This window comes from Lampetra fluviatilis, chromosome 12, assembly GCF_964198595.1.
Source record: "Lampetra fluviatilis chromosome 12, kcLamFluv1.1, whole genome shotgun sequence".
Lineage (NCBI taxonomy): Eukaryota > Metazoa > Chordata > Hyperoartia > Petromyzontiformes > Petromyzontidae > Lampetra > Lampetra fluviatilis.
Window position 1 is genome coordinate 13,889,934 of NC_136286.1, and position 25,514 is coordinate 13,915,447.

The window sequence follows — 25,514 nt, forward strand, 5'->3', positions numbered from 1 at the left end:
CAGTGTCAGGGGGCGGGGCTCAGTGTGAGGGGCGGGGCTTAGTGTCAGGGGGCGGGGCTCAATGTGAGGGGCGGGGCTTAGTGTCAGGGGGCGGGGCTCAGTGTGAGGGGGCGGGGCTCAGTGCCAGGGGGCGGGGCTCAGTGTGAGGGGCGGGGCTAAGTGCCAGGGGCGGGGCTTAATGTCAGAGGGCGGGGCTTAGTGTCAGGGGGCGGGGCTCAGTGCCAGGGAACGGGGCTCAGTGCCAGGGAACGGGGCTCAGTGTCAGGGGGGGCTCAATGCTAGGGGACGGGGCTTAATGTCAGGGGGCGTGGCTTAGTTGTCAGGGGGCGGGGCTCAGTGTCGGGGGGCGGGGCTGAGTGTCAGGGGACGGGGCTCAGTGTTAGGGGGCGGGGCTCAGTGTCAGGGGGCGGGGCTCAGTGTCATGGGATGGGGCTCAGTGTCAGGGGCGGGGCTCAGCTGTGCATGAGGGCGGGGCTGTAGGTGAGGGGGTGGGGTCCGCGGGTGCCGGGCAGGGCACGTTGGGGCCACGTGACGAAGCGGTCCAACATGGCGACTGTAGCGGAGCGCTGAGTGGACTGACGAGGTGTCCCCTCACCTGTCACTGCTGCCGCCGTCACCCCCCTCTCCCCCCTCTCCTCCTCCTCCTCGTCTCTCGTGCCCGGCCTCCTCTCTTCTGCTCGTCCACCTCGTCTCCCTCCGCCTCTTGCGCGGTGCAGGCGCCGACTATGGCGCGTTGGTGCCCGGTGGCGAAGGAGAAACACGGAGTCGGTGAGTTTGGGATGGCGGGGTGATGAGTAGAAGGGCATGGCCAGGAGGTACAGGGCTGTCAGGGGCATGGGGGTCACAGGGTGGGCAGGGCAGAGGAGAGCGTGGTGGTGGTGGTGGGGGGGGGTGGTGGCAGGAGCGCAGGGAGAGGGTTGTGATGAGCAGAGCTGTGATTGACAGGGGAGAGTTGAGGCACGGCTGGGCACGGCTGCACATGGGGGCAGGGAGGGACACCTGAGGCTGCACCTGGGTGTCTTTGCCGGGTTAGGCAAGAGACATAAACAGGAGTGCTGGACATGGCAGTGGGCAGGGAGTTTGGGGTGAGTGTTGAGGTAGAACCCAGCAGTGCTGACCGGGGCCACGGCAGCGCCAATGCATGGGCAGTGTAGAGGTACGTTTCTTGAAAGTGCAACGCAGAATGTATAAATTGCAGAAGAAGTGCTCGCAGTGTGTTCAAGGGCGCCTTCTATGGCAGTGCTGGTCGGGTTAGGGCCCATTCATCAAAGGAGCAGGGCTCGGTGCAGGGTCGGCGTTGATTGAAGGACAGTGCAGAGTTTAATGTTAGAGCCATGGGTAGAAAGAGGGCACGAGAAACGGGCACGGATATAAAGGTGGAACTGCGAGCCAGGGTATAAGCGTGCGAGTCGTGGTGGGTATGAGATGGGGTGTGTGAGGGACGAGTGTGATTTTTATGTGAATGAAGTTTTCAAGGCAAATTGCCAAGAGGGTCGTCAATTGGATGCCCGACTCGCGTGTTTGTGCATCTGTGTGCACGTGCGGACGGGTGTGAGCACTTGAATGAATGTGCCTTAGGGGCCGTCCATAAATGACGTCACGCGATTTTGGACGATTTTTGACTCCCCCCCCCTCGTCACACGGCGTCACAAAAAGTCAGACACCCCCCCTCAAATATGACGTCACAAAGCTCTGCCCCCTCCCCCAAAAAATAAAAGATGCTTCAAATCGCTTTAAACTATTGTCATTGTAGTGCGTATTTAATGTGGCGCTGCACTCTGATGTTGTAGAAGAAAACATTTATTAAAAAGTATATTTAATTAAGTAGAACGTGTTGTTTATATATATTTAAAGTTGCGCATTTTGATGTGACGTCACATTTATCAACCCCCCCCCCTCGTCACACATCGTCACAAATGTCTGAGTCTGACCCCCCCTCCCCCCCAGGTGCGTGACGTCATTTATGGACGGTGCCTTAGTGTACGTGTGATTGTGCACTCGCACCGTTTGAGTGTTCGTCGCTTTCTCGCGTGGTGAAAGTGGTGGTAATTTTGTAATTATCCAATAGCGTTGGTCTTTTTTTAAAACCCATTAGCTGTTGGCGTCGTTGTGTCGAGAGAGAGATATTTCGTTATTTGAGGTCTGGGACAGCTGCCGTCGCTGGGTTGTATTCGCTGGCCACTTCTGCCGTCAGCTGTTGGGTTGTACAGTTGGCGTCTTAAAAACCCGCAGTGGCATGGAAACGTCTTTACGATGAAAACTCTTTCCACTCTGCACAGAACCAATGCCTGGCTTGCACACACGCAAACTTGTGCCATACACTCAAGCTCAACGACATCGTGTTTGTCCGAGTTGACCCCAGGCTGAGGTTTCGAGACGGGACATGTAACCAAAACCCCACCAGCCCAGATGACACGGTCCTTTTTTGTATGCTTATAATATTCTGCCGAATTAAATGGTTACCCATTGAGGAATTAAGCTAATTGCCCGTCAACTTTGGTTTGTGGTCGAGCGTTTGATTGCGCAGAGAAGCAGCGCTCGTTTTTTCTGACCTTGGATTTAGTGTTGTTGGACAAATTGGAATGCACGTTTAATTTCAGTTCCTATTTTGTACATTAATGCTGCACCTTTGTGTTTTATAGCGGCATTTCGGAGAATATTTTGAAATGGCTGTTGCGTCATCTTTGTGAAGACGTGTGCATGTAGAAAATAGTAAATGCCAGCCTGATGGAGTAAATGCCAGCCTTATGGAGTAAACGCCAGCCTTATGGAGTAAATGCCATCATGGGACCTCCTTTGGCAGTGTCAAAATATAAGAATAGCTTTTCCCCTTTTTTCTGGCAACAAAACAGGTGTTAAGATATTAAAACACAAAGCTGAAACCTTTTACAAGGAATCATGTCTGCATTAACCACAATACTTGTGGTCAGAATGAAAACAAAAAACGTACTCTGATAATATATGCATTGTCTTTGAAACTGATTGGTCCACACCAGAGACAGCTTTCTTTCGAGCCTAGTCTCACACGGTGTTAGACCACAGGACGCCCAAAGGCGTACAGCACAAAGACAAAGCCACTATCAGAGTAATGAGAGCTCGGGGTGAGCAGCTACATCATGGGACCTCCTTTGCTAGTAGCAAAATTTAAGAATAAATTTTCCCCTTTTTTCTGGCAACAAAACATATATATGCATATATTATCAGAGTACGTTTTTTGTTTGCATTCTGACCACAAGTATTGTGGTTAATGCAGACATTATTCCTTGTAAAAAGTTTCAGTTTGGTGTTTTAACATCTTAACACCTATTCTTGGTTCTTTCGGTAAAGTCACGTAAAACATTTTTTTTGGACAATTTACAGTTTTTATTGCTGGTTTTTTGCTTTTATTAATTTCAATTCATTATTTTTATTTTTTTTGTTTCTTTTAATTATTTTTATTTTATTTTAATATTTTTTCAAAAATATTTAGTTTTCTATTTACGTGACTTTACCGAAAGAACCAAGAATATGAATTCCTGCAGTTACTAAAGTTTTAAGTCAAAATCTTAACACCTGTTTTGTTGCCAGAAAAAAGGGGAAAACCTATTCTCATATTTTGGTACTGGCAAAGGAGGTCCCATGATGTAGCTGCTCACCCTGAGCTCTCATTACTGTGATAGTGCTTGCAGACATGATTCCTTGCAAAAAGGTTTCAGTTTGGTGTTTTAACATCTTACCACCTGAAAAAAGGGGAAAACATATTATAGTAAATGCCATTTTAGCATCACTTTTCTTTTTCGGTGTTTGACATTTTCACTGTAGACTATGAAACATCAGAATTCACAATGCTACGCACAAATTACTGTGCTGGGCCCGAGTTGTGGCCCCCGTACCTTTGGCGGGGGGACCCTTTATGAGCTCTTATCGGCCATCGAGGGTTCTTTTGAAAAAGTGTCAGTGTAGCTATAGGAAAGTCTCAGACTCGTTTTCTTTCATAGCTGCGGGCTTGTACAGGCTGCGTGCAATGGTCACCGATGATCGTGATCATTCTTTGCACGCCACTTTTAAAAGCTCAGTGCAAGATATCTCGTTGTGAATGAAATGCTTGTATCTTGAAAAAAATTATGTTTCGTGAAATATCCCCGTAATTGTACGGCGTTCCTTCACGCAGGACAATTGAACAGCGGCTTTGTGATGTTTCCTGTGGCAAGAAATGCAACGAACAAACCGGTTTCCTGAGTAAATGCACATCCTTTTTGTTTTGCCATATGAGAACTCAAATTATGTTTGTCAATAATAACTTGGGATGTCTACCACAGTGATTTGTAGGTGGTCTTGCTGTAACGTGCAGGCATCTTAGGTATGAGACTCCCAACCTGCAAGTCCAAGAGTTGGTAGTCAGTGGCAGTGCGGAAAGTAACATTAATGAGCAAAACTTGGTCAGCTTTTAGAACGGGGACATATTTGACATCGACGTTTCCCAAGCACGCGCTGATCCTGTAATTCATTTCAGTAAGAGAGCTCTATAGTAGTGTTGCCCACAAAAAGGAGGCAAAAACAAGCAGCATGCACCTGTGAGAGCGACGCGCACTACGGAGAGGTGGCCTTGGCTTGCCGATCGCAGCTGGAAGTTCCTGTGGCCCCCGTGCCTTCGCCCACGTAGCTGTTCATGAAAATGTAAAACTGAGCACTTGATATTGTGCGTCATGGGATGTGGAGCGGCGCAGGAGCCCGCGTCCAGCTGCTCATTGTGTGTGCTCAGGTCAACACAATATTTAGTTTGGAAGAATAGAGGGTTATTTATTGAACCGATCAGAGAGCCCGACTTTAACCCAGCAACTAAGAAACATAAACATGTATGTATGATGAACTTATTTTGCACCGTACGTAGCCAACCGTACTCAGCGGAGATACGGAGGAAGGACAGGTACATGCTGTGTATAGGTAATTAAGGATAATGGTGATAATTGCATGCTGATGTTTCTGCAACTTTGACATTTTTTAACAGAACCTGGCACGATACGATTGTAGACTAAATCAGGAAGAGGACCTTATGGGTGAGACACATCTGCAGCATGCAGGATAGTTTACAAGATGACATTGGAGTGGTGTCCTGAGGTCAGCGGTGGAGAGGAAGACCTCAAGCCAGATGGTGGTGATGAGATAGTAAAAGCGGAGCTTGGAGGTCGGGTGGCTGTCAGTGTAACACAGTTCTTTTTCCTTCTGCATCTGGCAGAAGGAAAGAAGTGATGGTGAGGTGTGGTGGCATTTGTGGCACTAGTATCTACCTAGATTTTGATCTTCTATTCTGTGTTTATTTCTTGTTATACGATGAGTGAATGCTAATACTTACGGATTGTCCTTAAGATTTCGCCACATTCATTATTCAACTGAATTACACTTTATACAAACTTAAAATATACCACATTATGGAAGCGTGCAAAATAAATATTATGCATGTGTCCAGCTGGTGGATGATGGCAATTTTTAGCGTCTAATGACCTCGCCGATCTTGGTCTCATTTCATGACTCGTACACAAACAACACTCGGAATGGAATGTAATTTTCCACAACCATTGTAAGAAACACAACAGCACTTCCCAAGCGACACGTTGGTAAAGATGGCATACCGTGCTGTCGGTGTTAAGTTTATAAACTGTCGCTGCAGCAACTAGCATCATCGTTTGTATAAAAGTATTGTTGTCTTCCCGGATCTGTGATTTTCGTGTTGTCATTGGCCGCCTGGACCGGTATTTTTGTTTGGAATGCTGCCCTTTACTGTGCTAGGAGAGTTTGGAAGTTTACGTCATTCAAAGCAACGCCACTGTAAAGTCGTTATCACTCGGTGGTGCCCAAGCTGCTGCAGTAGTATCTACTGACCATACAAGCTCAAAGAAAATTGTCCAATTAATTTCTACATTAAATATTGTCTTTGTGACAGTTGTGTATCCCTGCTCAGACAAGCATTGGGCGGTGCTCATTGCTTGCCTCAGGCCAGTCGTGTAAATTCCTCATTCCCATTGCAGAGGGGGGGGGGGGTGAAGGGGGGGGGTCACCCCACAGGATGCCAACTGCTGACTTAATAATTGTAATAATTTTATTTACTCTTGAGTGGATGATTGGTTGCATAGAGCTCGAAGCTGGATATTAATGTTCGACCCTGCAACTGTGAGTCAAGTAGTCTAACCACTGTGCCGCTCGACCGAATATTTGAGGGGCATGAGATTTTTGCATTAAGCGTCCTCCTGCTGATGCTGTGGGTTGGGTTTGCCGGGTGTTTTGGGTAAATGCGGTGATTATTAGCAGGGTTGGTGGGTCAGTCAGAGACTGAGCTGGGTGTGTGTCGCACACGTTTCGGGCAACCTGGTGCCCATATCAGACAGGACAGCAAGTAGGTTCCTGAAAGGCTGTTTGCGTAGAGTGTCATTGCTTTCCCCGTAGCATGTTTGAGATTTCTCAGGGCACTCTGGTTTCCTCACCACATCCAAAAATATCCTTTGATACAAAAATTGACCACACCTTTTATGGAGGACTATCCTGAAAATCTTGAGACTCGTTGAATCCCTTCCTGGATGAAAAAAAAGATTTTTCCATTCAGACGGCCTTGATTGTTAGCATGCTGGACAATTAGAAAGTGCCAAGTTGAAGTCGCCCCTCAGGGTCGACTCTGCTCTCTTCGGGGTTGATACTATGGGTACCACTCAGTGGGAAACCAGAAGTTGTTGGCCCACGGAGAGACCGGCCCCTTGTAGAAGTCCCACTTCCAGGCTGTGAGGCTGCCACCAAATGAGAGCCACTCCATGTGCTCATTTAAGCATTTATACGCTTTTACCTTTTTGCCTTTCGTATGATAATTAATTATTGAGGTGGTTGTATAGATGGGAATAAAACATTAACCCGTGATAAATTCACCCTGCAGGATGTTTGACATTCAGAATGGTCAGATTCAGGCGGCACCAGTCAATCGCTTGAACTTCCGTATTTTACTTTGTTAACTCGGCGTTATAGGCTGCACTATAAAGTTGGGTTTTTGCTGCTTATCTGCGTGGAAATCATTCTCCCTTGAAAGTGTCGAGCCCTAGGTCAGTCACCCGCCACTCTCTGATTTTGAATTGAGGTGTGGTTTCTTGGGAGTTTTGGGGTTTGTGGTTCATTTGATAACATCTAATTTCCTTTTTTGAATACCCCAATGCTATGAACCACTTTATGGCAGCCTCAGTAAAAATACATTTGTTGAAATATGAAGGAACTTCCTCATTTTCTAGCCGCCCATTCATCATTTGGATGGTGTATAGATTATTATTGAAACACTGACACTTAGATGATCCAAGTAGGATTAAGCTGAATATTTTTTTCTCGAACATTTTTTTGACTGCTTTCTTAAGCAAAATTCCAATTTAATTTAACGTAATATTCAGGATCAAATGCAGGTTTACCAAAAAAAATGTCAACTTACATTTAAACAAATGAACACAATACTGTTATTGTGAATTAAAAATGAGGGTAAATCTGGAGTGCAATCAGTGGCTTTGTGGGTTGTTCTTTAGATATTCCGAAGTCTTTATAAGGGAATGTTGAATTTCTATGACTGAAATACTACCCCATACTATGAATATTGAGACACTTTGAGTTTTGGCCTATTGTCATTTCACAAATTCGGATATTTAAATCATGTTTCCAGTGCGTTAAAATGAATAAATATTGAGCATTCATCAAGTCCAAAGGCTGACTTAGTACCATTTTAAAACCCATTTTGTATCCAGCAATGCCGAATAACAGTCCTCATTTAATCTGCCAACCATCTCGGTTTGTGGCCTTTCAACGCAAACTCCATCACAGAAGCAGAAACAGTTGAAACTTGCAGATGACATCGACTGCATGTGGCAAGCAGTGTCAGTGCCAACGCTACATATGGAGGGCGTCTGGCGTTTCACAACACGTCTTCATTTGAGACACTTCCTTGAGTTCTGAAGTCAAGACCCGAGCTTCCTGGCATGGTAGAGTGCACTTGGGCAAAATTCTCCGGCACAGTGTTCCGCTGACGGGCGTTCCCAAAATTATTCATCACCGCTGCAGAATGGCGCTTGAAGGAAATACAGTGCTGTCGGTGAAACCAAACGAAAGCTATCGCAGTGCGTCGCCACTCGCGCCTCTCCGCTCAGATCGCAGCCACGACTCGGTTCTCGTTGACCCTCTCTGTTGTAAACATCGCTTTAGCCGTGGGGTCATGCTGACCTCAAAACGGCACTTGCAAATGAGACCTGGCCAATACAACTGAATTTATAAACATGGCTCCTGCATATGGATAATGCGTCATATCAAATGCTCGGTTTCCAAGTGGAAAACAAGTTTAACATGCAAACGAGGGAAAAAAAGAGCGTTTTGCCGTACTCATCTTTGTCGACAGTCAAGAGTAGAGTGGTGTAAAGTTCACATTACCATGTCAAGAGAATATTCTATCTGAAGGACAACTTATTTTTGTCTCTCACAACGTGGTCCTCCTTTTTAAATTCACTCTAGAGGGGACGATAAGCATAGTCAGCGCCCCACCCTGATTATGACCGGTGATCTTTAGAATTTCAGTCAAAAGCTCTCCTTGGATAAGCAATGTCCGGTGGAAAAAAACCCGTAGCTTTTTATCAATCAAATATATGTCACCCCTCTTTGTATTAATATTTGTGTTAGTTGAAATGTTAACCTTAACAGATATCCAGCACTGAAGAGGACTAAACCATTTGACAAAGTGAATCTGTCTTCATGAAGGCAAAGTAAAATAAAATGTAGTTTTGTTTCAAAACGAACACCGCCCGTTGCTGCACTTGCGTAAATTCACTGGCCCCTTCGCAGGACTATTTTCCTGAGACTCGTCTTGATTTTGATCGACTCAAACAAAATGACAGTGCACGCGCATGGCCTCTTCCGACACATCGGCTGTGTTTGGGCACAGCAACCATAGCCAGAACTGCATAACTTGTTCGTTATAAAAGCTGCACTCACATCTACATGTGACCTCCTGCAACCCAACCTCTCGTTCATGTCGCTTTTAATCACTGGTTCTCCTCAGCCAATGAGGAAATGATTGAAAATGCGGAACCTGTCTGCCACACTGGATATTTAGTAAGTGTAAGTAAAACGTTAAATCCGAAAGTCATGCGTGTCTCCGTCCTGAAATGAGTTTTTGGCAGTGGTCATTAATGTTGGTGGCACTGCACCATTGGTGGAAAGTCACATTTCTATGGCGAGAACCAGGACCGATCCCTGTTAACTCCCCACAAAGTAGTACCTGTTTTATCGAACCTAGAGGTATGATGGGCTCATTCAAAACTTGACCAGAATGTAAACTATTAGCCTGCTTTTGAGAAAGGGACCCTAACCACAGTGCCACCCGGCTGGATTGTCCGTGAGATAAGAAAATGAAATTGCACTCCCAAAATGTGCAGATGCCTCATTGTTTCAGTTGATTGCCTGTCATGTGGGTTGACTTATTCCCATTCCTCTTTTTATATCTTGGCTTAAAAAATTCATAAAAAAGAAGCCTTACTGCTAGCAGATTATTTTCCAAGTCAAGTCATAGCACATGCAGCAGTGCTCATCTCTGTTTGACTTAGCCATTTGTGGTAAATCTACATTCCTTTGGCATGGCCCATGCAATCCATGCGACAACTATGGTTGATTGCATTATGAGCTTGAATCCATGTACAGTTGTACATTTTGGTAAGTGATTGTAGAAGGATGTTTGCGTGATGTGGATTATCCAGAAAGTATTTTCTACAGCCAGAACATCTGGGTTATAACTAAAGAAATGAAGTGAAATGAAGTACTACCTAAAAAAACCTCGATAATATTGTGTTTACCAAGGGCAATCGTATTTAGGGTCCTGCATTGACCATTGCACCTTTGTGAGCGAGTGCACGTGGCACTGCCTGCCCCATTATGTTGCACCGGTTCTGGTTCTGGACGTGCGTTCGGCTTTAGCTGCAGTGCTTCTAGCAAGGTATTCTTTACAAGGTATTGCTTGCAAGGTATTGCACGCAGCGGTGCGCACAGGAATCCTTGCTGCAGGCAAGACGAAACTTGCTTTGGTCTACGCGAGCATTTCTGGTATTGCACCCGCCTTCAGTGATCTACTTTGCAACATGCGGATACATTCACGAAACATTATACACAACAATTGTATAGCCACGCGTGCATGCCTTCATACATACAAAGACTGAGATTCCCGTGTATCCATGTAGACTCTCGGGACAAGTGATTAAGATTGTTTATTAAGGTTGGCCTGGAGCACAACGGTGTGGTGTTGTTAGCACGATATACGACCACCAATGTATCTTCAATGCTGATGTTCTCACACTATAGCAGGTACCAATTTAAGGCTGAGGTTGAGCTTGGGGAAGCCCACGAGAGATTCGGATACCGCGTGCCGCTGATGTACATATCCAGGAATTGAATTCAGGGCCACCATTATCACAGCGCGATGTGCTAACCACGAACGCTCGCCTATCTCTGGGCATTCATAATGGCCAGTACGTATGCATGTATGTTGAACTTCTTTCGCATTGTACGTAGCCAACCGTGCTAATCGGAGGTGCGTGCAAAACCACATTTCCTTGTTAAGCGTCGTTGCACACCGACGCGCGTGCGCTTCGGCGCTTCACATTTGTGGTCTTCCGCTGGTCTAGGAGTGGCTTAATTTGTCATAACGGCAGGGTAATGTTTCTGAAGACCCGCGTTGGTCGGAGGTGTCTCTGGGGGAGGGTGGGTCCGTGCGATACATATGAGAAAGGACACCACTGAGATGCCTTCGCTCTGCCCACTCGCAGGTGCCTAATCCCACAAGTGCAGGCCCTTTCCCCATAAACCACTTGGCACGGTAAAAAACCCATTGTGATTTGTTTATCCAGGTGAGATCTCATTGAGCTTTGCAATACGTAACGTCACATGCCTTTCTTCACTCGGTGGAACGGAGCTTCTTCTGCTCTCGTTTTTACTTAAACATTTGAGTATGATTTTCGTGCAATACACATCAACCACGAATGACCAATTCTTACTATTTTTATCAGCAACATTCGGTGAATTTCTCATGGGATTGAGAATACATTTTAATTAATCAACTGATGCATCGTACGTGTGCCTGTTCATCATTAAAGAGTTAATCATCATCACTACCACCCTCATGATATTTTTTTGTAATTCCACCTGTTGAGCCATGCCAGCCTTTAAAAAATGACAGCTTTTAGCAAGTGAAACAGTTTGACTATTAAACAGAGATCGTGATTAACATTGACTTGATATTTCCACAAGACCATCCTGATAAATATTGCATAATGATGGTGACTGCATTCTCCTTGCTGTGATAAATGTCTCGCTTGTTCAATAAAAATCTGTGGTCCCGCAACTTGTTGTCCTGAGTATAAAAAAGGTATCTTTACAACAGGGGCCGTCCATAAATGACGTCACTCACCTGGGGGGGGGGGGTCAGACATTTGTGACGATGTGTGACGGGGGGGGGCGTTGAGAAATGTGACGTCACTTGAAAATGCGCAACTTTAAATAAATATAGACAACACGTTCTACTTATATTCTTGGTTCTTTCGGTAAAGTCACGTAGAAGGGAAATAACCAAGAATATGAATCCCTGCAGTCACGAAAGCTTTTTAATCAAAACGTTCTATTTAAATAAATCGACTTGTTAATGGATGTTTTTTCCTACAACATCAGAGTGCAGCGCCACATTAAATACGCACTACAATGACAATAGTTTAAAGCGATTTGAAGCATGTTTTTTCTGGTGGGGGCAGAGCTTTGGACGTCATATTTGAGGGGGGGTGGGTCTGATTTTTGTGACGCCATGTGACGAAGGGGGGGGGATAAAAAATCGTCCAGAATCGCGTGACGTCATTTATGGACGGCCCCACAAGTAGGTGGAGCACAATGTGAGAAAAGCGTTTGTAAATCTTGCGTATTGGATGAAAAAATATGTAGCTTGCATTGAGACTCATGGAGTGAACATAACTTGACCAATTTAGACAAAGAATAGATTTAAAAAAAGAAACAACACAAATGAGAGAGAAGAAAGAGACAAAATAATTGAGTCTCTTTGAATCGCGACGCTGAATCGTGAGAATTCGTCAGCTGACTTGGGTGTGTGACTCATTACACGCCTAACGGCGAACATCTTGGTTTCAGCGAGATTTTGCTGGCTTACAATTGCCAGAGAGACATTAAAAGTGTTGGAGTGCATGCATTTAAATCCCACCAAGTCACCAGCAGTGGGTCAACAATGGGGCTGTGAATTGAACTGAAATCACCGGGATTAAAACGAAATGTTGGAAGCAAATCTCCTGTTACGAGAGTTTGGCTAAAATTAGTATTCGTAAACCACGTCAGCTGCCCGCCGATGTAAGCATAAAGCAAATCCGTTTTTTTTGGTGGCAGGTTTCTGCGAAATGCCGTGAAAATGTTTTGCACGGTTCTTAAATCCACTCACGCGGGCTGCACGCATGGTGATATGTAAGAGCTGGCATGTGTGCCTATCATAAAGCTAGCAGCCAAATGGAACACTGGTGAGATGACTCCCACCCAGCCAGGACCGGTCGAGTTTGCAGCGCGTCACTTACAGTAGCCGTTGTGTATTTTGTTGTAATTATACTTTAATTAATTACTCAAGTTTCTATACTAGGTCACATTGCATTGAGTTTCCTGGTATGGTCACAGGCAATATTAATAGCCAAACCATTTTTACGTCCAGGAAAAGACTGATTTCCAGATGGATAATTCACCTCATTGTGTAGAATATAAATAAAATAAATAAGTAGACAACCCCCATCAGCCGCGCGGCCTTCGGGGAGTGCATAATTTGAGCAGCATTGTTCAAAGACAATCAAATTCTGGCCTGAATTCAACATACAGTTGGGTTCGAGCTTTACATGTTTCGGCAAATACAGAACTCGATACCGTGAGGTCTGATAAGAATTATTATTTCAAAAAGTCCTTGATTGGCATGTGACTGGTTACATACTAGCAGATATACATTGTTGAGTAACCGGCAAACCCTTCCAAATAGTCCGTACAGATCGGTGGGCAGCCGACTTGTTGTACACGTTTCATATCCAGGAGAAGTCTTACAGAGCGCGGGACCCTTCTGTGCATCCTGCGCGTACGGGAAGGCTCGGTTGTGTTTGACAATGAGGGCTGGGGGCCAACCTTTGAGCCGAGGCGAACAGCGCACGGCTCTGTTCAGAGATCAGCCCCATTCCTGCTGTTCACGAGTCCGCGCAAAATAACCTGCTTTGTACTAATTATGATGATGCAATTTTTCAACGCGGCATAATGTCACGGACGTGGGTGGCCATGATTCTAAGGCCTCTGAGCATAACGTACTGAAGACTTGAGCATTACTGTCAAAGGGTAAGCGTCTTTCTTAGCTTGCTGGTGAAAGTTATTCTTTTCCTTGACGCGGGTCAGTCTATCCCAGGGGTCGGCAACCTACGGCTCCGGAGCCGCATGCGGCTCTTTACGGGCTGCTTCTTGACGATATGTACGTATGTACAGTATGTACATAGATGCATTGCGGCTCTTGAAATACTGAATTTTGTACCGAATTGGAAAGAAATGGCTCTTCTTGTTATTTTGGTTGCCGACCCCTGGTCTATCCCAAAAACAACTGCTGCAGGTACATATTTCACGAACCGTGGAGGGATGGTGGTCTAACTCAAACCCTGCCTGACTGTGATTGGAAATGATAGGCTAAGTGGCATCACCTCCACTGCCCCATACCTGCAACTCTATTTGTAAAAAAAGAAATGGCTTGCAAAGGAACGTAGGCAACCCTTATTATGTTTCTTACATCGGCACGTTCACAAACGAGCAGCGAGATGAGGCTCTCGGTTGATCGCCACTTCAATTGATAAGAAGCAGCAGGAGGTGTTGTCCGCAATAAAGTGGGAGTTTCATTTATTCCGTCAGACCCAGGCAGGCAAAGAAAAACCCTATTGTCAGACCCTGCAGGTGTCGTCAAAACCTCGGTGTGTGTGTGTCGTGGGAGTCCCGCGTGGGTCCGTTACGGGCCTTGCCCACGGGAGAGATTCGAAGCACACGGGGGAATGTTTCCCCCCCAATAGGGCTGCGTTTGTTTTTACTCGCGTGGCCTTCACATGCGGCCACGCAAACATCATTGCGCGGCAACAGTGGGGGGGGGGGGGGGATCCGTTGTCTGGAAGTGGTGAATAAAAACAAATTGGGGGCTCTGCTTCTAGTGCCGTGTGTAAACCACGCACTGTCGCGCACACTTTGTGTTCACGTATTGCATGCAGCGTCTCGGTATGTAGGGTTGTGTGCACTGTATGTACGTGGGATCTTTTAAGTTGGCAGGTGGGATGTAGTGGGCAGACCAAAACACTGCATCCTGGAGATGCGACGATATCGTTTGAGCTTTCAACTCCTGTGCTTAAAGTTGTAAATCTGTAGGTCAAAATCGCGTTTGGGCTCGACGCATCTATTATTTCTCAAAAAGTTGATAAGATCGGTGACATTTGCGGGAGGTTCACGGTTGTGATACTTTGAATAGACTAACCCGATCATACTAATGTGGAATTTACAGCTCGGGCTGAGGGCTATCATCAGAGATGAGTAGCACCCCATGCTCGCTTTGAACGTGGAGACAAGTCCTCTTGGACAGTGCGACTTAGTCTCAAGGCTTTTCAGGAAGTCTCACTTTAACACGTCTTTCAATTCTCTCCGTCAGCGAGCTGGACCTTAACAAAGCGACCAGATTCATTACCCATGTTGGTTCACGTGGGGATGGTAGCTAGGAATTTCATGTCCGGCTCGAGCAAGTAAAATTGTAAGTTCTGAATAAGGCATTGGTAATGGTCAAGGTAGACAGGCATGGGGTTGGAGGGAGGGGCAGGTGACCAATGCAGGGATTGGGGGGTCACGTCCTGAGGTCCGTGACCCAGGGGGAAGGCCTGCAGCCAGATGGCGGTGATCAGATTGTTACGAGTGGACCCTCGGAGGTTTCGTTCTGACAGTTGTGGGATCTCGGAGAAGGGGAAGGAAGTGGTGGCATCAGTGGCAATGGGCATGACGACCTTTGATCTTGGTCGTGTATTGTGGTATGCCTTGTTCTGAGTGAATGGTGACGCTTGTTTAAGCTCTTTAAGCTTAACACTTCGTTGTCCGACTGACCTCACACTTTGTCTACACTTTTAAATGGTACAGTGTCTTTAATTTAATAAAGTGACAAAAGTATTTTATGCCTCTGCAAAACTAATAGAAAGTACCTGTCAAAAGGCAAAGATCCCACTATCGCCTTAACAGGCTGTTGGGGCGAGTACTGTTAGTGAACACTTATGAAGGCCGGCTTGGCACATGGGGTGGGTGGCCAACACCACGCTTGTCCACCTTTGTCTCCCTAGTGGCGATGTTTACACACACTGAACCAGGTTCTCATTTGAGGCCCAAGTCGACCTACGGGAGGCCCAGGACCAGCTAAGATTACCGTCGCATTTGTTGGCCGTGAGCAGGAATCGAATTCGGGTTTGCGACATTCGAAGGCCGGCGAGCCACCCGTTATACTACCGCACACGGAATCTCTGGGTGAAAGCCTTCAAGTGCAGCGACTTGGCCGGTCCTCGCTGTTCCAGCGCGTGTCAGCGCGAGTGTTGTTGGACAAGAGCAGGGGGCACGCTCTTGACAGCCGCCGCGGGCGCTAACAGTAAAGCTTTCCAGACTGCTTGCTTGAGACTTAACACTGCGGTGGGTCGTCACCGTCGCCTCTATATGCTCCGCAGATTGTACGCATTGTTCAGCTTATTGGAATTAGTGTAGCCGCGCACTTATGAAGACCTAAATCTTGTTACGGTGTGAAGTGTATATAATAGGCACGGAGTAGCTCGATTGTCTAGTGATCGACAATACGTACCCGCACCTCCGACCAGCACCGCTGGCTGCGTTCCGGTGCGAAAGAAGTTCAACATAAATACATACGTTGAACGAATTGCAACAATTTCATTGAGGGATTTGTTCTCTTTTTTTGTGTCTCACTTTTGCTACTGTGCTTGTATTGTTCCGCATTCGTGTGCCGTGTTGTCTGCGTTGTCACGTTCGTGCCATGTGCCGAATGCGACGACGACAACGACGACGGACGTCGGGGTAGATTTTACACAGCAGCAGCAGGAGGACAACGCTAACACCTACACTCGGAGAGCACCACATCGGATAAACACGGTGCGGGTGCGTTATTCGCTGGCGGAGTTTCTTCACTTTGGGGAAAGCGGTCGAACAGCTTCAGCGGGTGGAGGTGCATTCCTGGAGACGTTGCCTGCCCGCGGTGGTGCATTTCAGATGAACAAAACAACGTTTATCATTCTCTGTAACATTTTTCAGTCGTGTTCTTTGAAAGTGGATATTCAGCTGAATATTTGGGTGTTCTTGCCACTGTATCAATATTTGCGCCGTCTCATTCCTGGAACCGTTTGGTAACCACCGATATTCGCTGTCAGCTGCTGGAAAAGATGAAAAGACGCTGCAGCATCATTCATATTGAATTTTGCCTATTTTAAAAATCTAAATCCAACCAAACGATTGGCTTTGTGGCACATGTTAACTGTAATTTAGCATGCTTTTTGATCAGGTTGACGGATCACACAGAGATTATAACATAGTGTGAAATTCCAAACCTACTCTCCTTTGAGGTGGCCAGGGCATGATCTGCTTGTAGAACTTTGAGTGCTATTTCCTCATGTTTTTGTGAGTTTTCTCCAAGTAATCTGGTGTTCTTTTACATGCAAAACTTTTAAGATGGTATTGAAAAAAAAAAGCTTAAATCAATTACCGTGAGACTTTTTGTAAAACCATTTTCACCCCAGAGCGATGATTGGTCTTCAACCTTGAACTGTGATTTCAAATCACACCCCTCTAGTTGTGACCTTGGCGCTCCAACTAACATAGCACCCGGCCGGGTTTCTGCCCAAGAAAATTGACATTAAATTCTAAAAATACAACCCGCTCGTCAGTTTTCACTTGCGAAACAGATAACAAAAACATGCAATGGGTTATCGCCGCCTTCATTAGGGGGCATTGAGTTGAACTTCCGCTCCGCCACTCGGCAGCTCGGGAGATAAGCATTGCTCGAGTCTGAGCAGGGGCCGCGGATACTGGGACGAGGTTGTAGTTAGCGGCCCCTCGTATTTACACAAGGGGAGGGCCCCGCAGGGGCATTGCAAAGCCATGCGTGGCTTCTCGTTGTGTGTCCAGGGCGGCCTGGGTTGCAGGGTGTGTCCCCTTGCTGAAAGTTTGGCTGTGTGCGGGGAGGGCTCTGGATCAGTGTCCATGTCTCCAGGAAGTGAAGCACGTGGTCGAACGGCTACTGTGGGTTTTTTATTTTATTAAGCGGTTTATTATTAGCAGAGCGAGCTTATGTTTTTTAATTATTTTTGCTTTTACAGGAAAAGGAGATTGTGGGTTAGTGCAAATGCATGGGCATAATGGTAGCACTCTTTTTGAAGTGACTTCTTCGGTTAAATTAATCGATGTAATTTCCTTCATTATTATCATCCTCATCGTCGTACTGGTCAACAGTTGTTCTCATTACACCGGTCGTGAGTTGACTTAGCCCATCATCCTTCTTGGATTGATTAAAATAAGTTAACAGTGGTCATCCCATAAATATACTGGTCCCTGCCATACTAATGTGGAATTCCCTTAAATAGTTTAGAACCGTCTGGAGTGAGCGATAAAGTGTGTTTGAGCATTGAATCACCTAGATTTATTTATACATCGGTCGTCTCTTTGAGAGACTGGCCTTGACCATAGTAATGCGGGTTGAACACTTGCACCGCGTCATGCTCGTTCAGGCAGAAGCACCGTGCTGACTTTATGACTTCATTGCTCGCGGCAGGGTGGTTGTAAGAAGGAAGTTTGACACGAAAAAATGTGTGCAGACAGTGCTTTAGGGGAGCGGTTACTCTAATAAACAAAAGTGCCAGTGGAAATGTGTGTTTGTCGAACAGTCGCTCTCACTGTGGTGCGCCTAATTGGCCCGGGAATCTTTTGACGGCAAACTTTCTCAGGGGTATAACATTCGCTGGCTCCCCGCGTCTGCGCCAAACGCTTCTTTGTGCACCGCGGGGATTCTCCTGCGCGCCCGTGGCGCCTCGGGGTCACCCACCGTGCCGCCGCGTGTGCACTTGGAGCAGGCGAGCCCACGACCCCTCGGGGCCCGTCACGTCTCTTCCCCCGACCGCTGTGCGTCCGTCCGCTCAGGAGGCAGCGTGGCCGGTCGAGGCTTCCGTTATCCACTCACGATGACCTTTTAAGTTACAGCGAGCGTTACTTTAACAAGAAAAGTTGAATCGTTTATGACATACTTGTGTCTGGCCACGAGGAGAGTGTTTCAGGAGAGAGTTCATGTAGTTTTGCTGTTTCTACTCCTTTGCGGGAGTGCAGACTATGGACGTATGTATGTTGAACTTTTTTCGCACCGTACGTAGCGAACCATGCTACTCGGAGGTGCTGGGGAAGCACAACAAACTAAACACAAACCGCAGTTTTAAAGAAATTAGTTTTCAATCTAGATTTAAAAGTGCATGGCTCCTAATATCGGAAGGAAGAGCATTCGAACTACATTGTTTTACAGTACGGTCCATGGTTTCGGTTGGATGGCCACAGTCGCACTCCTGTGGCTTGCCTTTCATTTTATATTTATGAAGGAGATCATGTTCTGATGTGGCTGATGGTCACACCAGTGCCTTCGACGAGGAGAAATGTCACAGCCAGGACGGGGTGTAATGGTTGGGTCTCGTGTGAGGCATTTTTTCTGGACGTCCGTGTTGTTCTAGTCTCGTTCGCCAGCATTCTGCCGAATCTGGGGGTGGCATTCCAGGATGCGTAACCGGATGAGAGTTCTACTGTCGGCATCATGTAGCGCGACAAACAAATTCCTCTTCGGATAGTACACCAGGGAGCAGTGCACCATCATCTTGTGTCAAAGGATGATGCGGGAAGATGGCATGACAGAAATTCTTGCAAAGTCATTGGTGGCCCTTGAGAATCTGATTCAATCGCAGGTGGTTGGTGAATTCGAATCCTGGATCTCAGAACTGTCACTCGGCGCTCCGCCACGCTATTAGCACCCTGAAACACGACGACACCCGCACGGGGTAGTCACATGGAGTTGTATCCAGGCCGTGCGGGTGTCATGTTGTGAGATGGTGAATGTCCTTCTGGAACGCCTTCAATCAGCTGAGGATGCCCCAGCTGTCACCACAGAAGCACTCTTGCGGTTTATTTAACCGAGCGGGTCTCGCCAAACGCTATATGGAGAGCGGTCTGTCACATGTTCTTCATCTGACGAGGTTTTTAGAGCTTCTATAGCCTAAATGATGTGAAAACGTCTATTTTTTGTTCTCTTTATATGTGTGCACACGTTGTTGATGGTAATGATGAGTCCAAACAGCTCGCTGCAATTGAGAACCTGGTTCAGTTTTACGTTGGCAACCCAGGACTGAAATCCAAGATGTTGGCAGTGTTAACTCACTCACTGCTGACATTGCCATCGCGAGCCTCCTCAGCTACCCGGGACACCACACAGATGCCTTTTTGTAATTACATAGTTGCTTTTAGAGAGGAAACTGCAATGTAAGCTGTAATTATTCCCTGAACTAACTTTCAAGGTATGTGACCCATTTCTCGATAACCAAGAATTCCATTTGTCATGGAAGTAGCACTTAACCAGCCTTTGGGATTGTGAATGTGTTTATCTCTCCGATACAGTGCCTAAGTTCAGTTAAATTGTTATATTTAGTAAGTCACTATGATTTTAAACAACATACCAGTAAACACCTACACCATGGTTAGTTAGCAAGCACAATTAATCATTCTCAACAAAGTCATCCTGCTTCCCATTTTCATTGGAGCATTGTTCTAATGCTCAATCTCGACGGGGAGGCTTTGAGCCAGTGGTGGAAATTCCACGTTCCCATGCTGGGGGCAAGTATCTTCACAGGCTGTGTGCATTGTCAGCTTGCCCACGAAGTGTTGCTCATTTAATTGGCCTCTTGACGGACAACGGACTGGTGCTAGCCCCGACTGGGGCTTTAACTCGTAGCCTCATACTGCGAGTCACGCGCTCCAATGACGGTGCCAGCCAAGCGGATGAACATCTTCTCACATTTTGTTAATTCCTTAGAAGATTAAGATGAGTGTTAAAATGAGGAGAATGTACGGATATATATTTTTTTGCAAAACTGAGCTGTTTTCTAGGTCGGTTATATATTCACAGTGCAGGCTATAAATAAAAACGTGGAATAAGTAGCACGATTATCTTTCACCCGAGCATGGATTTCTTGACAGATGCATTATGGGCTCTTAGTTTAAAAGCCTTTTTTCTGTGCCTTCCAAAGTGTCTCACAACTTTGGCAGGATTTTTATTCGACGTCATCGAGTGTGACAACTCAAAGTCTTGAACACGGAGGCTTGCAGTTGCGTCTGGATTAGTGCCAGGTTTAGGGTGCAAGCAAGATTACTGTTCACTCTTTTTGCCTTTTTGCAGTCCTATAGGATGCACGCAGTTACATCAAAAACCGCAGCCACTCGATGAGGGCCTGGCAGAGAAAATGCCAACAAAATCAAAACAAAGTTTAATTTCAACGTCGCAGATGTGCGGAGGACCTGAGCTGTTAGGCAAATTGCCCCATCAGCGTTCCTTAATGGTTTACATAATGTAATTCCAGTGGTTGACGAAGGAATGTAATTTACACTGGTGCAGAAACACGCAGCTAGCGGGACTGACAGCATACAACTGTTAGTGCAACCTTCCTTGAGGCTCGGTCAGTGCAGTAGTGCGTTTATATTCAACCTAATCCAGTACATCTACTTGTCTCCGTAACTCGGACAAGCAGCGTAAAAGCATTTCTTTGGTCAAAAATTGGACGGCGTTCCTGTTTATTGGTGGCCTTGAGCTCATGGTGGAAATTCGCAATTCCCATGGCAGGGGCCAGAGTCTTCGAAGGACAACCCCCAGTGGACTCGTCACGTGGTGCTGTATTCGTTTTAATGAGCCCAGAGGCTCATTAAAACCAGCCGAGCCGTCGTCCCAACTGGGATTGGAACTTGCAACTTGGTGATTGTAGACCCATTGCCGTAATGACAGTGCCACCTGGCAGATTTATAGATTTGAAACGTTCACATGTAGAGGACGAGCAATCATGTGAGCAAGGTGCGTTCGGGAATTTTTTGTTTTTACCATCGACCACGTATGTACAGCGATACTCCGATTTATGTCTCCCCCTTTTACATTATACCGCAAATACAGCGACACTTGATCATATACACCGCGACTCGATTAGCGTCGCCTCAAGCCATTCTCACTTCGCTGACAGCATCATCCGTCCTTTCTCGTATCCGTCGCCTCGGCCTTCACCTCCACCTACCATGTAAATTGCTTTGATTTTGTTGTTTCGATATTCGTCGCATACATTATAAAAGCACATTTGATCCTTATGGCGGTACCTCGGGAATATTACACGGGGGTTGTTGTTGTTTTGAGAGAGAAATGGGCACACGGTAGCCTACTCTTGCATGTGATTAGCACTGTTGGCTACGTACGGTGCGAAATAAGTTCATGCATACATACAGGGTCTTTTATCAGACCGCAACAGCGGCTGTTTGCCCTTTAGTCGTCGTGATTCCCCGCGGTCCCATGGAATTAAACGTATAAGCTGCCGTGAGAACCGAGCCTGTTGACCGTGAGTCTCTCAGTGCACCTTGACATTTAAAAACATTTAAAAACACGTTAGCAGCAAGGCACGGAGGAGTTTTCCAGTGCCCGTGGTGTTTACAGTGGGGATTTCATCGGGTTCCGAAAGTACGGTTCCATAAACAAAGCCGCCACGCATGCGGTAATGGCACATAAACAATCGGGGCAGCAGATAAGCGCGCCCTCTGTAAAATAGTTTATCCTGCTTTCGTTCTCGCATGCCGGAGGGTGCCATGCTTGTGTCACGCATTTACCTTGCTTCACGGCATGCGGATGCAAACCCAGAGTTATAACGTGGAGAAGCTGTCCAATAAAAGCTTTTGCAAATGCCGGGCACGGTGGCGCACGCATGCAGCGCATTGCAGATGAGGTGGGTTGGATTATGCATATTGTGTCGCCGTCGTGAGACTTTCACACTGGCGTGGCTGTGAGGTGGCAACGGGATGGCAGTACAGAAAGTGGGTTTTCGAACTTAATTGTCCGTGTGGACCGCGTGACCATTTTTGCTTCGTGTGCCTGGGTTTCCCCCTGGCACTGTGATTTCCTTTCCGCATGCAAAACACTTAAACAAGGTTTTAGGTCCAAACATCCCAATGTGCGCAACCCTCCTGAAAAAGTGTCTGGAGACTCAGTGGTGAGGCTTTCCTGAAAAATTCCAAGACTTGCATATATTTATAAATGGCGATCAAGTCGAGTATCAAAGTAGATAAAGTAGTGTGTTATCATTTACGCAATCTAACCCAAAAACCTCTTTCGGATAATATCGGTCGCGAAAGCCTACGTGTTAAACAGAGCATTAAAGCCTCATCTGTGCACAATAGAGGCTGCGCTGCAAACACTGCGAGTCGTGTAACATGGTGGGACTGGAGAAAAGTTAATCTTTACGGATGTCGCTCATGGCATGGTGTATCTCGTCAGGAATATGTATGTACATAGAATTTCTTTTCCACCGTACGTAGCCCACCGTGCTCATTATCGTGGGTGTCTAACGAGAGCAGGGAGCAGTCGTGCATCACTTTTTTTTTTATCTTGTTGATGATCTTTCACTGTCGAAGCCCAGTTCGTCTCGTCTCACAAACAAGAGTATTTTACCACGTGTCATTTATCAGTTGTATGCACTATATCGGTATGTCAAATAGAATAAGCAAAATGACGTCAGGGTATATGATGTTTAAACCTGGATACGGCTTGGTGGCACGGTTGGGTAGAGTGCAACTACATTCAAGAGTTGGAAGGTTGAGATAGCAAGTCTCACTTTGGGGTTACCCTATTAAATCTTTAGGTTCGACGGGTGTACGGTGGTCATCCAGTGAGTAATTTGGCCCCGCTTTGGCAATGTGGAATTGCCATCACCGGCTTGGCTTGAGGATGCCAATGGAAAGAAGTTACCCCAGATTGATTGTGTGAATAGGGTGACACTTGGGATTACCATGCAATCCTCAGTATTATTGCTGAAAAATAATATAAAATAACATAATTTAAAAAAATCTGCAAAATCAAAACGTGCACATATTGGTAATTTCAACATATAGCTGTTGTTGGGGCTGTTTATTTTCTATAAAAAGGCAGTAATGTCCAAAATGTTCAGAGTTATTTATACGACATTCCTGAAGGCCTTGTGTGTAACCTGTGCAAGCACACGTGGCTTACTTGTGAGCCACATTGCTTGATGTGCACAGGCAGGTTTTGTTGGTGGACAGCCGGTTATGGTTTTCCAGGGCGTGAAAACTCCGCAGGCATGTGAGCGATTGACTGGTCCGGTTGAATTTCAAAATCCCGAGTTGTGCGTCATCGTGTTTGGTTGCTGGGTATTTGTAGCTTTTGGAAGAGACTGCAGCGGTTCTGCGTAAACACTAAGCCTGTGCCATAGGACTGTGGAATTCATGACACCACAGGTGGCAGGACCACCGATTGTGTTGCTCCTTTCCTCCTTGGACTTATTTGAACGATGAGACGATGGCTCTTTGTGTTACTTCCACACGTCGTCGTCGTAATCAAATAAGAAAGGGATCAAGGGCTCTTCCGAAGTAGAGGCTTCGGACTGAACTGGGTTTTCCTCGACAAATAAATGTTCACATTGTTTCAAGCAAGCAACGGTGTGGCTCCCATGGCCACTTGTTGCCATGAGCCAGTGGTATAATCTCCACATTCTCATGACAAGAGCCGGTATCTCCATAGGACAACCCCATGATGACTTTCCACAATGTGGTCTTAATTTTATTCACTTCCTACGACGTGATTGGATGTCAACTCCGACCGGGATTCGGACGCTCAACATTGCAATTGCGAGTTAGGAGGTCCAACAACAGCACCACCTATCCAGTTATGATGATCAGGGATACTTGGCCTCGTGCGCTTTGTGGATTATCGGGGACAACCTTCACCACTCGGCCCTTCGCCACTCACTTGCAGCCAGCCCCACTCCCCCGTGCTCACCTCGTCTCTGCCTTCCCCTCACCACGCTGCCCGGCTGCCCCCCGCGTGCAAAACACGATTTAATGATCTTGGCGGCCAGCTGCAAAAAGCGTTGTTCGGGAACTTCGGACGGATGTGTCAATAGAGCAGGCGTGCTACTGGGCACCCGTGTGTCTGTGTGTATGTATGTGTGTGCGTGCGTGCATGTATGCGTGCGTTTGTTCTTGTGGGGCCAACACCAGTGACGGTCGCCTCAACCGATCCTGGATCTCCTCTAGGTCCATTCGGCCTCAAATGAGTACCCAGGAAGGTGTAAATATGCACTAGGGAGACAAAGGCGGCCGGGCGTAGTGCTGGCCGCTCCCCTCCCCTCGTGTTCCGTGCCAGCCTGAATAGGTGCTCGTTAACAGCATTCACCCCAACAGTCTGTTGAAAGCTACGCGCAAATCCTGCCTGCACCTCGCAATCAGTATGCAGGCATAAACCTGGCCTCATTGTAGCCTCGATTGCAGCACTCCGCTGCTCAGATCGTGCGTCCACACCCTCGTTCTGTACGCAGTGCTCCGCTCCGCTCCTCTGTGCCAGTCAGATACTGTGCAGTGTACGCCGGGCCGGCCTATCGGGTCTCCATAGTCCGCTCATCACTCGGCCAGCTCGCTCACTCGCTTGCCAGCAACAAGGCTTGGGCTCATTTCTCCCTTGAGAATGTTTGACTCGTAAGGGAGGCACATAGAGCAAGATAACAGTTTGCCGATATCATGTTTGGTTTATGAAAACTCCCATCGTCCTGACGTAACATTTGCGCACAGACGGAGACGATGAATCAAGCATTACTCGCATCTCTGAGAAAGTCGGGCTGCATTCGCATTGTGAAAACCACAGCTGGACTGCACGTGCCAAAAGGGGGCCCGCACGGGAATGAGAGCCTGTTTGACGAGCAGCATGGAAAGGTGGAATATGGGGTGGCATTTTTTTATTTGTGAAAGAGGAGCATATTTTTTTCTGGCCGGTAGCACTCCGGGTAAGAGCGTTTGACTCTCTCAGAAGGGAAGATTGTGAGTTTTAAATCTTTATCTGTGGTCAGCATTGCCCCTGATTCTCTCGGATTCCGTGCATTGTGCGCCGGTGCCTGGCTGTGTGGGCATTTTCCCACCCTGATGTTGCACCACCTGAGTTTGTGTGCCCCCCCCCCCACACGGCACTGTGGAGCTGCCGAACAAACAGCCGGTCTACATTGTTGAGGGCCGGCCCTCTCGCCGGCTCATAGGTTCAAGTGGTGGTGGTCAAGTCATTGAGTTACTTGGATATTTACGCATGTGTATGTATGTGGCTTTGTATGTATGCGTGTCTATGTCTTGTGCGG

At 46.8% G+C, this 25,514-nt stretch overlaps 1 protein-coding gene across 4 annotated transcripts in view; it reads left to right on the forward strand.

The window, feature by feature from the left end:
- The first annotated feature begins 511 nt into the window (after positions 1-511).
- Positions 512-25,514, forward strand: part of LOC144935209 (dedicator of cytokinesis protein 1-like) — a 313,091-nt gene continuing 288,088 nt past the window's right edge. For all 4 annotated transcript variants that reach the window (XM_078861718.1, XM_078861720.1, XM_078861717.1 and 1 more), the window contains exon 1: positions 512-768. In XM_078861718.1, coding sequence (XP_078717844.1) covers positions 726-768 — 43 coding nt within the window. In that variant the 5' untranslated portion in view covers positions 512-725. The remainder of the gene's footprint in view (positions 769-25,514) is intronic.